Source organism: Nannospalax galili, unplaced genomic scaffold (genome assembly GCF_000622305.1).
Source record: "Nannospalax galili isolate Female #2095 unplaced genomic scaffold, S.galili_v1.0 scaffold39, whole genome shotgun sequence".
NCBI classification, from domain to species: Eukaryota; Metazoa; Chordata; class Mammalia; order Rodentia; family Spalacidae; genus Nannospalax; species Nannospalax galili.
Genome location: NW_008346683.1, coordinates 5,012,240 through 5,026,378, shown reverse-complemented (window position 1 = coordinate 5,026,378; position 14,139 = coordinate 5,012,240). Strand labels below are relative to the sequence as shown.

At 45.2% G+C, this 14,139-nt stretch overlaps 1 protein-coding gene across 1 annotated transcript in view; it reads left to right on the top strand.

The window, feature by feature from the left end:
* Positions 1 to 14,139, top strand: part of Rfx4 (regulatory factor X4) — a 178,460-nt gene that overhangs the window by 90,261 nt on the left and 74,060 nt on the right. Inside the window, exon 5 of the mRNA XM_008843124.1 lies at positions 10,168 to 10,229. Within this exon, the coding sequence (XP_008841346.1) occupies positions 10,168 to 10,229 (62 nt within the window). The remainder of the gene's footprint in view (positions 1 to 10,167; positions 10,230 to 14,139) is intronic.

Genomic DNA, 14,139 nt, shown 5'->3' with positions numbered 1-14,139 from the left:
GTAGAATAATGGAGAGAGAGAGAGAGAGAGAGAGAGAGAGAGAGAGAGAGAGAGAGAGAGAGAGAGAGAGAGAGAGAGAGAAGAAAGAAAAAGCCAAACCCCCTTCCCACAGGATTTTGTTGCGGCTGCCGGGAGGAGATGACATCTGCAACAGCTTTCTTTGCTCAGAGTGGGAAAAGTCTTGACCTCAATTGGGGCAAGGATGTGAGCACAGCCTGCCTCCTCCCATCCCCCACACCCAACTCTGAACAAACGTCCTCCCTTACTTACTTATCTGAAACTGCCTTTCTGTTTTCCAGTTTGAGGAGGTGAGGCTTGAGCTACTCAATAATTTTAGGCAAAATTTTCACAACCAGAACCAAATATTTTTTAACCACACAATTGCATTACTTATATGTTACAGTAAGCTTGACAATCAGACTGAATGAGAGTCCTCAGAAAACCCAGAAAAGGAAGGAAGCTTGGAGGGCAGAGTCTGTGGGAACAGAATGAGCTGGCAGAGGTCGGTGCTAGGGGGAAAGGCCATAGGCATGCAGAGAGCAGCATTAGGGGATACGAACCTCTTGCCCCAGCCTCCACCTGGTAGCTGGTCACTCCTCTGCTCCCCTCCAATCTTGGGCCTGTGGAAGCTTGCAGCTGTGACCCATCTCTCATACTCTCCTACTTCTGGCTGATGAAGCCACAGGAGACAAACCCAGGCATCTTCTCTGCCATCCTGCCCTGCTCTGTCCTTTGCTCAGCTAAGTTCAAGTCCAGGAGATAAACTGAGCATCCTTTCCACAGATGAAGAAATCTGATACTCAAGTGGAAGAAAGAGCAAAATATCTTTTTCAACTTTCCAGTTTAGCACATTTTTAAAAATGTGTAAACCCTCTTCTACATTTTAAAGACAGCATCTTAAGGGGCTAGGGAAATAGTTCAGTAAGAGTGCTTGCTGCCTAAGCTCGAGAACCTGAGTTCCAAATACTCAGCACTCATAATAAACCCGATGTAGCTGGGCACAGCCCATAACCCCAGTACTGGGGGACAGTAGGGATGGGAGTGGAGGGTGGGTGTGGAGACAGAGACAGGAAGATGGCTTCTTAGCCCCCATCCTAGCTCCAGATTCAGTGAAAGATCCTGCTTTGAGCAAACAAGGCAGAGAGTGAGAGAGCAGGACACCCAATGTCCTCCACATATAACACACGCACATACACACACATGAGATAGCATTTTGAGTGTGTTTGATGAACACTGATATGTTTTTCATCATTGATCAAGCAGTTTTATTTGAAAAACTATTAGAAGGCAAAAACTAAAATACCAACAACAAAGAAATTTACTATTCACACAAATATTACCTCTGTATTAACACGCTGAAAACAACTTTGGTGGACGGTAAAAGAAGAATGATTTGTTCATTCTTCCAAGTACTTGAGTTCATGAATTAGGGTACGCAGCCATGTAATCTCTGCATGGACCACTGAGTAGCCTGCTGGCTGTTCCCCCTGCTCTGCCCTTCCCCTACAGTCAGTCTCCACCAAGCAGCCAGACTGATCTTTTGAATGGTTGAGTTCCATCTCATCCCAGTCCTTTCCATAAGGTCCTCCGGAAGTCTCACCATCTCACTCAGTGAAAGCAGAGTGCTTACAAAGGTCTCCATGAGCCTTGCCCCATGACCTCTCCCAGCTGCCTGACTTCATCTCCCACCACTCTCCTGGGTCTCCTCTCCAGCTCCAGCCACACTGGCCCCCTTGTTCCTAAACAGGATCTTTGCACTAGCTGTCCCCTCTTCTTGCAACATTCTTTCCCAGACATCAGAGTCCATTCCCTCACTTTCTTTTGGTCACCACTCAAATACTACATTGTCACAGAGTCCTTAAACTGTGAACAAATGGCACCCCTTCCTCCACACTCCCCATTCCCTCGCCCTGCTCTTTTGTTATTCTCTGTGACATATCTTTGATTTAAGACAGTGTGGATTATTTTTTCCATTTGTTTAACTGTGGTCTTCTCCTGAGGAAATAAAAGATTTTGAACAGAGGCTGTTTCTGTTTTGCTTAATGTCATATCCCTCAGGGCTTCACAAGATATCTAGATTATAGTAAGCACTCAACAAATGCTGTTAAGAGGACCTAAGCCACATTCCATTATCCAACTGATTATGGTTACTGAGGCTGCAGATTGTTGAACTCAAGGAAGAGTCATAGGAAATGGAGCTGAGATCCAGTTCCCATAGAGTCTTAGAGCCCTAAGCCTTGCCAGACCTGAGTCGACCAGCCAGTTACTGTTTACAAAGATCCTATGGCGTGCTGGGGATGTGGCTTAGAAGTAGATTACCTGCTTAGCATGTGCGAGCCCTGGGTTCCAGTCCCAGTACTGAACAGATGAGGTCAGTATTGGCATCAACGGATGCCAAATTTTACTTATGAGGAGCAAGTGATTCAAGATGTCTATTATACAGCATGGTGACTAAGGTTAATAATGTATTGTGCTCTTGAAAATTTAAATGTCCTCACTACACACACAAAAAAGAGTATGTGTAGAAATACATGTTAATTAGCTCAATTTGGCCATGTCATAGTGCATACATATTTCAAAATATTGCTTTACATACATACTATAAATAAACACAGTTTTTATTTGCCAGTTTAAAAACAATCACATAATTGTGGTCACCAATCGACTACCCCAGAAAAGATTTCTGGGAAGAAATAAGATCTAAGCTGAGATTTGAAAGGTAAGTGGAAGATAGGCAGACAAAGGACACGGAGGAAGGTGCCAGAGAGGACAGCTATGGAAAAATCTAGATTGAGAGAGCACAGTGACTTTGTGAAACTTAGATTCAGTTCCCGATGGCCAGAGTTCAGGGTCAGGAGAGGTAGTCTGGATTGAAGGCAGGGCTAATCAGGTAGAACCTGGTAAGTTTAGACTTTGTCTAGAGGCATTATGGGAAAGTGGTCAGAGTGGAACATGATTGGAAGCAGAGTAATGAGAGACTATTGCAGGTGTAAGGCCATGAGCCTGAGCTGGTGGAGACACACAGACGTGCACAGAGTCAGGATGTATTTGAAATTGTGGGAGGATGGAGCTTGGCCATCAACTGAAAGAAGCAGATGGGGTCATAGCTTGGAGAGGGAAGACTGCCCTGGCTAGAGAACTGGGAAAGACTGGTGGAGAAGTGGAACACACGCTGAGGAGCGAGGACACAGTGATTCGAAAGGAGAGAGAGCCACAGGTGAGGGTACAGAGGTGGCAACCCGAAAAGCCATCATAGAAGCACAACTCCAAGCAGACTGATGTAGACAGAACTAAGGTTCACATAGGAAACTTAGAGAAAAAGATGAAGCAAAGAGTGGAATCAGAGCTGCTGGTGAAAGAGTTGCTGCTGAGTCAGGTGACCTTGGAGAACTAGCAGAAGGGTCCCGTGGACAGGCAGGAATCTGGAACATTCCTTCAGCAAATTCTCTTGGAGACCTCAATTATCCAAACACCACAATGGCTGTGTGTGTGAGTATGTGTGTGTGTGTGTGTGTGTGTGTGTGTGTGTGTGTGTGCGCGCGCGCGCACGTGCATACATGCGTGTGTGTCTGTCTATCTGCCTGTCTGTCTGCCTGGCTGCCTGTCTGTCTGTGTCTGTGTTGCTGGGGATTGAGCCCAGGATGTATGCAAGGCTTGTAATCTACCACTGAGCTGTATCTCCAACTTTTGCTTAGTAGTATTTTTATTAAACAAATGTTTAGTAGCCAGGTTTCTACTTTTCTGGATGTAAGTAGATTCTGAGATACTGGACTGTCTACTGAAGTCACCATCCCCGTGACTCTTTCCCATTTTCTATAACTTCTTAGGGACAGGGAAAAATAGATCCTATACACAGCAGAGACCAGAGAGCTTTTCCAAGAGGGCTAGAGTGAGGGAAGCAGAAGAGAAATCTTTAGTGAAGAGTAGATGGGAACAAAAATTACTCAATTCCTCAAACATCCCTACTGTGGGAATACAGAAATGCATCAGAAAAGAGATAGAGGTTGTGTCAAAGGAAGGAACTAGGGGCCTGGGGACATTGCCATTGATCAAGAAGGAATAACAGTGTTGTGATATCAAGTCCAGAGCATTCAGGTCCTGAGTGAGTGCTCAGGTCTCAGGTCTGCATCTTGTGAGCCGATGGCTTAGGCTCTCCAAGCCTCAGTTTGTTCATCTGTACACGGAGAACAGCAATGGAGCAGGACCCTCGATTCGGAATGATTGTGCTGATTACCACAAATAGTATATATAAAGTGATTGACACCAGCCTGGAGCCAAGACTGAGACCTGAGTGGGCATGACACCAAGCCCTGGTGCTTAGTCACAGCACACCTCACTAGGAGAGGAAGTGTTGGTACCCACTACTCCATGGGAAGGTGTGTGGTTACTTTTCATTGCTGACTGAACCAAGGGAGGAAAGATGTAATTTGAATGTGAAATGGACCCTACTGACTCAATTGTTTAAGCACTTGGTCCCTACTGGGTGGTACTCTTTGGAAAGGTTGTGGAACCCTTGGGAGGTGGGGCCTCATTGGAGGAAGTAGGTCACTTGGGGGAAACTGTTGAGGTTGTATAGCCCCATCCCACCCCACTTCCTGTTCATTCTCTGCTTCCTGACTGTGGATGCAATGTGACTAGTTGCTTCCTATTTCTGCCACCCTGCCTTCCCCACCACAATGGACTGTATTACTCAAACTATAAACCAAAAGACCCCACCCTACTGACATCATTTCTTGTCATTTATTTTGGTCACAGAAATGAGAGAAGTAGCTAACACAGAAGGTTTTGTTGGCTGACAGTTTCAGAGAGATTTCAGTCCATCACACTAGGGAAGACACAGCAGCAGGCGTGACAAAGTGGGTGCAGATGGGAGCTTGCACTGAGCTGTCCACATCATGGCAGACCAGGAAGCAGATAAAACTAAACTGGTACCAGGGTCAAGTTTAACTTTCAAAGGCCCACACCTAGTGGCCTACTTCTGACAGCTAGGTCCCACCTCCTAAAGGCTCCAGAGTCTTTAAAATTGTACCATAAAAGGCTGGATATGGTAGCAAACGCCATTCATCCTAGCACTTGAGAGGCAGAGGCAGGTGAATCTATGTGAGATGGAGATCCAGCCTGGTCTGCATAGTGAGTTCCAGGTCAGCTGGGGCTACAGGGAGACTCTGTCTCAAAGCAAACGAACAAACGAAAAACAAGACAAAAAAACTTTCACCACAAGCTGGGGACCAATCATTTAATACATGAACCAAGGTAGGGGGCATTTCAGGTTCAAATAATTATAGTAAGTTCATAAGAAAAGTAGGAGGCTCAGAGAAAGAGGTTCCTCAGGGGTGGGAGGGGACATTATGTTCATGAGCTTGGCAGTCTGGGCAGCAGGAGCAACATGCATGGTACTGGGACCAGCATGAACCTGGAGCCTAGGGAGCAGCTGAGAGCAGCTGAGTTGCAGAGTAGGAGGGGATGGCAGAGGGTCTCATGAGCCAGTCCTCAGAGGCTGGATTCTTATCCAGAGTAGGCAAGAAGAAAGTACCTGGCATTTCCAGCAAGGTAGTGAAATGACCACAGTTGCATTTTAGACAGATTCTGCCAAGGAGGCAGTAAGACTGGATACAGGGCAGTCTGTTGGGAGGATGTGTCTGTGATCCAATGAGAGGTCATGTCGTTGGAGCAGTAGAAGAGGGAACACAGAGAAGCAGCTGGCCTAGGGGATATCTAGAAAGCAGGATCGCCAAGACAGGGAGTTGAGTGGGAGAATCATGGAGGACTCCCTGTTCTCTTAAGTGAGTCTACTAAAGGTGGAGCTGATCACAAAGAGAGTAAAGGCACTGTCCCAATGCACAAGTTACTCCAAAGGAGTAAGTGAAAATCACCGGCAACAGAAGGACTCGTAGGTTAAGTTGGTCAGTGAATTCCCAGGCCTGTGTCATGACCAGGCAAAGAATGACAAGCACACGGAGTGTAGCTCATTTTGATCCAGAGAGGTAGGACAAATGGCTCCAAGAGGCCCAGCCCCATGTCTCAATGGCCTCTGGCATGTCTGCAGATGAGCATGCAGCCTTGGTCCCTGAGCCAAGGACAGGCCTTGGGGCTTGCCTGTTTGCTCTGTGGGTGTTGTGTGGGATACCACTGGCATAAACAGAACAGAGTTTCAGAAGCCAGCCAGTCTCCTAAATCAAGTGATAATAAGGCTTAGCAACCAAACCAAACAAGGCTGCTTTCTTTATTAACTGAGATGATTTACAGGGAGCAGAGGGAAGAAAAAAATAAAACAACAATTAACATTCTGGTCAATTTTTTTGGTGCCCCTTGTGCGATTTTCTTGAACTTCTTTTTACAATTAGGAATAGTTGTAATAAGAAAATTCTTTCCTTTTTGCATGAAAAGTTGGTTTAGGACAATAGAAATCACAGAAAATCTTTTTTGTTCTACCTATAGTCCGTTTACCCAACAAATACTTCAGCTTTCCACACTCCCTATTTATTCCTGCATCTGCACAAGTCAACACTATAGCCATAGTTTAAGGTGTGCTATTTCACTTAATATTACATCCCAAGCAGTTTGAATGTCATGATATACTGATTCTTTTATTTACCATTTCTATTAGCTACTTGAGTTCCACTGAGTATAAACACTAGCATGCATTTAGCCAGTTTCCTATCACGGGACTGATAGTCATGTTGACTCTCATTTTTTTCATATTAGAAGGCCCATACTTTCCTGTTCCTATTTTATATTCTTTTCTTAGAAGTAATGGACTGAAAAGTTTATATTGTGACTCTCGATAAAGCGCATAAAACTGCTTTGGGGAAGGGTTGCTCTAACAGGGTCCTCAGCAGTCTAAGTATTCTAGTTTTACTACAGCTTTAAAAATTCTTTACAACTATATATATTTTTTAGTGTGTGTGCTTGTGTGTATGTGTGCATGTCACGGGGGCGTGTGGAGGTCAAAGGACAACTTTTAGGATTCGGTGCTCTTGTCTCTACCAGGTGGGTCCTAGTGATTGAATTCAGGTGATCCGGTTTGGCAGCAAGTGCCTTTACCGATTCACTGAGCCATCTTGCTGGCATTTTACTACAGCTTTGACAGCCTGAGTGCCATCATTTTCAAAGCATGTGCCAATATTAAAGGGCTCAATAGGGCACCTCACTGTTGTACCAATTTGTACAGGAGAAATTTCCCAGGGCTAAACACAGCAGCTCTGCTTTTCTTGAGCGATTAGTATGCACTTACTGATACTGACACTCTTGTAACTCCATTATTTTCTTATTTGCCTGGGTGTTTAGGAAACTCAGAACTCCAATTATGATGCCCTTTTAACCAACATGGACTCCCAACTCAATATTAATGCTCCTCTTGTCTTTCCTCTGTCTGTCTATCCATCTCTACTATTCAGTATCTAACTTTTGTCAACTGATACCTGCTTTGGATCCTGGCTCTGTAGCTGGTCATGTGAGGAGTATCTAGAGGGGCTGACCACAGTTTTATACAAATACAAGGTGATGAGGCCATTAAACACCAGTGTGGGCTTAGACTTCCCAACAGGGCAAAGGGTTTCAAGACCACTGTCACTGGCATAGGCTCTGATTCTGCATTTTACTTAGTATACAGCAATTCCACAAGGACAGAGACAAATGATTACAAAAGTGATACCCTTATATAATTCAGAGAATTACTAAATCTTTTTTTTTTTTTTTTTTTTGGTCCTTTGAAGCAGGGTCTCTCTGTAGCCCTAGCTGTCCTGGAACTCACTATGTAGACCAGGCTGGCCTTGAACTCACAGAGATCCACCTGCCTCTGCCTACCGAGTCCTGGGATCAAAGGTGTGTGCCACCACGCCTGGCATTTTTTAATCCTATGACCTATTATTTTCTTTTTGTGTGTCCATGTCTGAATGTATGTGCATGTGTGTGGAGGACAGAGGTCAGTGTCAAGTGTTTCCTCAATCACCCTCCACCTTATTTGAGATTGGGTCTCTCTCTGAGATCTGGGGATCTCCAGTTGAGTTAGGCTAGCAGGCTGGTAAGCCCCAGGGATTCTCCTGTCTCTGTTTCTCTAACGCTGAGACTATAGACATACACATGGCACCCCACATGGTTTTGTATGTGGGTGCTGGGGAGCTGAACTCAGGTCCTCATCCTTGCAGAGCAAGCTCTTTACGGCCCCGAGGGAATATTTTTAAAGCCATTTTTACCTCCAAAAGTGGTTTTATGATACTCTCACATTAACGTATCTGAGCATCCTGTGGGCTGCCTCCTCTTTTCCATATTCGGATGACATAATGTTGCCTGTCTATTCCCCATGCTAGAGGCCCTTGGCTCCCTGATATACCAAAATGGGCAATCTTCAAGCTTCCCGTTCTAGGATCTCAGTGTCTTGTTAATTTGCTCACTTCTTTCCATCCCAATGAACTGATGCTAGTTCAGTTGAAGCCACCATCAGCTGTCCCTCCAACTGAGGGACGACAACATGGCTCCCTACATCCTCAGACATCACAGGGGAAACCAAGGCACACAAAGAGGGCACACAAAGATTAAGTAGTATATCCAAGTTCAAATAGCTAACAAGTTTGCAGCGCCTGTTTATTGCATGAGTAAGCTAAGTCAGTGAGACTGGTATGGATGAAAGAGAATGTGAGCAGGCCAAAAGTGAGTCTCTAGAGAAAGCCCTCAAGGTTTGTGCCCCACCAGTGGGGAATCAGGCACAGCATCTTTTCAGACCGGATGGTGTGCATCCTCACCCCTCTGACCAGGGCTGAGCCAGAAGGGAAGAGTGCCTGGGAGATTTCTGGTTAAGCTTAAAAAGGAAAGTCTCCGAAAAAGGAAATGAGTCATTAGGTGATGACGATGGATCACATTTATTGAGTGCTTACTAAGCACCAGGACACTACTGCAAATTATCTGCATTTTTTTTTTTTTTTTTTTTTTCCAAATTTTACAAGAATTTCCCAAGGTAGAGGTTATTATCATTTCCATTACAAAAATTTTATTTTTAATGATGTGTATGCATGTGCATCTGTGTATAGGTATGTGTACATGAATGCAGGTACACATAGAGGCTAGAAAAGGGCATTGCCTCCCCCTGAAGCTGGGGCTACAGGTGGTTGGGACCTGCCTGATAGGGTGCTGGGAACTGAACTCAGGTCCTAAGCAGTACAGGCTCTTAACCACTGAGCCATCTCTCCAGCTCCTCATTTCTATTTTATACATGGGGAAACTGAGTCATGTGAATGTGAACTCACCCACCTCACAAATGATTAAACTAAGATCAGATGGAGGTCCTCTAACTCCCAAAACTCTTCCCCATAAACCTTCCAATTACATTGCCTCTCCATAAGCCTCACCTCAGTAAACACCAAGGAAGGAGACCCATTGCTGTATTCCCACCCCAGCAGACTCCTTGCAAGTGTGTGGTTGTCCTGAACCACAAGAGGTCATGATCCTCCCCTCTGTGGAGAGGTTGAAGGAAACCCTCTGAGCAAGGACCAGAACCTCATCTCTTCAGTCCACAATAAGTCTGAGCTCTTCCTGCATGCCAAGCCCTGTGTGAGGTTCTTGCTCTCATGTACCCTGCATTTAATTAGGCAGAGACCCAACTAATCACTCATCAAGAAAGTACCCTGGATACTCTCAGTAGGGCCGAGTAATAAAACATAAGTAGGACCAGGTGATAGTGATTGCTCATGCCACTGGACCTTGGTTGATCTCAGGAGGCCTCTGAGAAGAAGGATGTTGCCCAGAACCCTGAATGACTTCTTCAGAGATGGAGCCAATCCTGTGAAGGATTGGATACTGTGTTCCTGCAGGAGAATCTAAGGAGGAAGGGTGCTGGTTGTAGGAATGAAGGTGGGTTGGTACACAGGGCTGCAGAGCCAAGGGTGGGTTTGGTTCCAGCTGGGATGGAGGGCTCAAGAGGGAATGGTATATTTTAGACCAACCAGGGTTGGTCTCATATGCTGTGAGTAGCAGGAAGGAAAGCACTGCAGCCTGGTGAGGTCCCCTCAGGATCAGACCCTCACCAATCATCAAGTGCTATCTACCAGCTTCCCTGAACCAGGAGTCTTCTCCAGAGTGCCTTGCAAGTCATGGCAGCCAGGACCTCTGCTTTCTTCTCTTCTTATGACTGCTGCTTCCTGATGGGTAACTGATTCTTGTGTTGCCTTACAGATCATAAGGCAGCAGTTTCCTCAGCTAACCACCAGAAGACTCGGGACCCGAGGACAGTCAAAGTAAGCACTAGACAGCCGTGCCTGTACAGCATGTGTTTCGTACCTTGAGGCAGGTGGGACCTCAGGCGGCTCCTGAGCCAGGCCTATGGGGTGTGTGGGGGTGGGGACACTGTGCCTAGAGGGAACATGAAGGAGCTTTATGATAGCCAAGCCCTCTCTTTCAAGAGATCTGGCCATCCAAAAGCCTGGGACCTTCAACCCAGCTGCTTCATGCCATCCTGCTATGCTGCCCTGTCCTCAGGTATTTTTTATAAAATAGTCTAAGCATGTTTTCAAGGAGTACCTGAGACTTCTTAGGCCTATCTCTTGGTTACTTGGACTGTTTGGCTGAGAATCCTCTCCTCTGATAGTGTGCAGCAGGCCACAGATACAAATCAATCCTAAACCCTCATGGGGGTGGGCAGAACATGGAGCCACTCTGTAAGGACACTCTCCTCCCAGGTCCTCAGAACTTTCAACCAGTTGACCCATTTGCTTTAATCTATCTTTCTTTCTTTCTTTCTTTCTTTCTTTCTTTCTTTCTTTCTTTCTTTCTTTTTTTGGACAGGGTTTCCCTAGCCCCAGCCTCTCTAGCGCTCCCCATGTAGACCAGTCTTGCCTCTATCTCATAGATATCTGCCTGTCTCTGCCTCCTGAGTGCTGGGATTAAAGCCATGAACCACCTCGCCCAGAGTTCTCTTAATCTCATAACGTCTCACACATACTTTTCAAAATGCTCATTTTTATGTGTGTGTGTTGTGTGTGATTTTTTGTTGTTGTTGTTGTTTTGTTTTGTTTTTTTGTTCTTGAGACAGGATCTGACTCTGTAAACCCAAGCTGACCTGGAACTTACTATATAGCCCAGGCTGTCCTTGAAATCACCACACTCCTGCCTCGGCCTTTCACATGCTAAGATTACAGGTGTAAACCATCACGCCTGGCTTGCTTCATGCTTTCTGCCTGTCAAGATATTTATGCCGGGTGCCAGGAACATTCTGATGTGTAAGAGAAGGAAAGACTTAGCATTCAAGTCACAGCAGAGAATAAGTAAAGGGGAGGGGCATGGGTGGGTCATGAGTAGGTGGTGCTCAGGAGACCAAAGGAAGTGAAGACCCTGGAGACACCTGTCTACCAGGTGTGCATCAGAAAAGAAAGCCCAGCCTGTCTGACTCCATTAAGGTCTGGATGCATACGACTAGACTCTAAGGATGTTTCAGTAACTTTCAGGTGTTAGTTAATGTTCCATCAAAGAGGGAGGTAGCCTGCAAGTTTGGCCAGCATGGAGTTCAACAGCTGCCTTTCCTGCAAGACTTCTAAGAACCTTTATTATGCTAATGTGCACGCAACTCCACTAGAGGGTGCCTTCTTATACAACATTCTAAACCTTTTGACCATGCTGAGCAGGTTAGCACACAATGAGCTGTAAAACTCTGACACTTGAAACAATTTCAAATAACCATATAGGACTTCTAAGTCTTGTCTATCACATTGTTTCAAAAGCATACCCACACCATTACTTTGAGCCTCCAGGTGACTCATGTTGGCCCCTGAGCAGTGTATTGTATGTTTTTTGTTTTAATTTGGTTTTTTGGGGTAGGCAAAGTTTTATGTAGTCCAGGGAGGCTTTAAACTCGATGTACAGCAGAAGGGTGGCATTAAAGTCCTTATCATCCTACCTCTGGGATCCCAGGCATGTGCCACCACACCTGGCTTTGGACAAGATATTCTTATTCTCCAGGAAAGAGTTTGACTTTGGGAAAGAAAGGGGAAGAACATAAATGATCAACTTCAAAAAAAAAAAAAAAAAACCCTTTCTTGGTAGGGTTCTAAAAATAATGAGACTGGCTTTTGGGAGTGTATGCGTGTGTGTGTGTGTGTGTGTGTGTGTGTGTCTGTCTGTCTGTCTGTCTGTCTGTCTGCGTCTGTGTGTCTGTGTGTCTCAGAAGCTCTTAGGGCACTTTCCAGAAAAGTTTTGAATAAATGATATCTTGGGATAAGTTCTTAATGATTTATTTCCCAAGGTGACTACACTGAAGAATAAATTTCATTTATAAAGAAAAGCTCTGATCTGGGCTTGGTGGTGCACACCTTTAATTCCATCACTCAGGAAGCAAAGGCAGGCTAATCTCTGTGAGACTGAGAGAAGCCTGGTCTACATAGCCAGTTCTAGGCCAGCTGTGGCTAAAGGGAGACCCTTTCTCAAAAAGAAGAGAGAAAAATTCTGGTATTTGTTTAAAAATGAGGTTGCAACCTTGGTAAGAATAGAGCACAAAAACTAGATTCTATTTAGTTTTCTGATGAGCACACAGTGGAAAACTCAAAATCTTTGTGGAGGCATGCATGGTATCCATATGCCTATAATCTGAGCACTCGGGAGCCTGAGGCAGGAGGACCGTGAATTGGAGGCCATGTGAGCTTGAGGTCAGCCTACGCTACATAGTAAGGTCTTGTCTGCCACACCTTTAATCCCAGTACTCAGGAGGCTCTTGGTGAGACTGAAGCCAGACTGATTTACATACTTAATGAGTTCCAGGGAGACCCTGGAGAGAGAGGAGAGGAGAGAAAGGAAGAAAGAAAGGAGGGAGGGAGGGAGGGAGGGAGGGAAGAGAGAGAAAGGAAGGAAGGAAGAGGGAGGAAGGAAAGAGAAAAAGATTGAATAGAAGGATGCTGGATGAACGAAAATGATTTTTTTTTGTCTAGCTCATGGTCTTTGAAAAGCCACTGGCTCCAATTTCAAGGAAGAGTTCAAACAGTAGAGATAGAAAATAAATATGGAGACTCAGTATAAAACATGAAGGTTTCCCAGCCTCCATGAGCTTGGAGAAAGTTCTCTTCTGGGAGAGCTTGTTTTTCTGTTTCCGGCCTTTTCTTTGACTTTAACCTCCATGTTGACAAATGTCAGTTTGGGCAGCATCCATTTTTAAAGTTCCGTGTAACCAGAGCTGTATGGTACCATTTCTGTAAGGAATCTCCCAGATTGTTCACACATTCAGACAACCTAATGGGTATGAGATACTGGAGTAACCAATCTGCACCACAGCCCTACAAAGTCTCTCAGTAAATACATTTTGATAGAAGAAATGTGGGTATGTCTTGCGAAAAGTATTGACGCTCCCTCCAGAACAGAAAAACCAAGAAGGAACCAGAGTGGTAGTTTTACTGTAATTGAAGATCTTATCACCTTGCATAGACGAGTCAAGAAGTGAGCTGGTCTTAGTATCTTACTGATAAATGCAAACTTCTTATAATATGCCACAATGATCATCTTGCCAAGTTATAAGGAACTTTTTAAAAATTGTTATTTCTTATTTTATTTATATGTATGAGTGTGTTGTCTACATGTGTGTAAGTGTACCCGTGTCATGCAGTGCCCACAAGAGGTCAGAAGACGGTGTCGGATTCCCCTGGAACTGGAGTTACAGACTGTTGTTAGCTGCCATGTGGGTGCTGGGAATTGAACCCGGGTCCTCTGTAAGACAACTAGAGCTCTTAACTGCTGAGCCATCTCTCCAGCCCCATAAGGAGCATTTTAAAGTTAAGGGGGTATGCCATAACTGTCTTCCCACCAGAGAGGCACCTCAGGAGTCACCGGAACCAGCCCCTCCCCCACGGAGTATCCACAGATAGAAAGGCGGTTATGTGACAGTTGGGAAGTAGAAGGCCTAGACTGCAGATACTAGCTCAACGCAAAGAACTTTCTGATATCTACATTGGCTGAAAATGAATTGGGCTGCCTTTGGAGGGCCCGAGTTCTTCATCCCTGGAGGCAGGCAGATGGAGGCAAGCTGCCCACTAGGCAGTAATTTCACAGAATGGTACCAGCAGGAAGGGGCTGAGAAAGGGAAGGTTGCATGTACCCATCTCTCCATCCCCATGAAAACCTTTCCCAAGGCTCAAAATTCTTCCTTGTGCCATCACCCTATGTCTATGG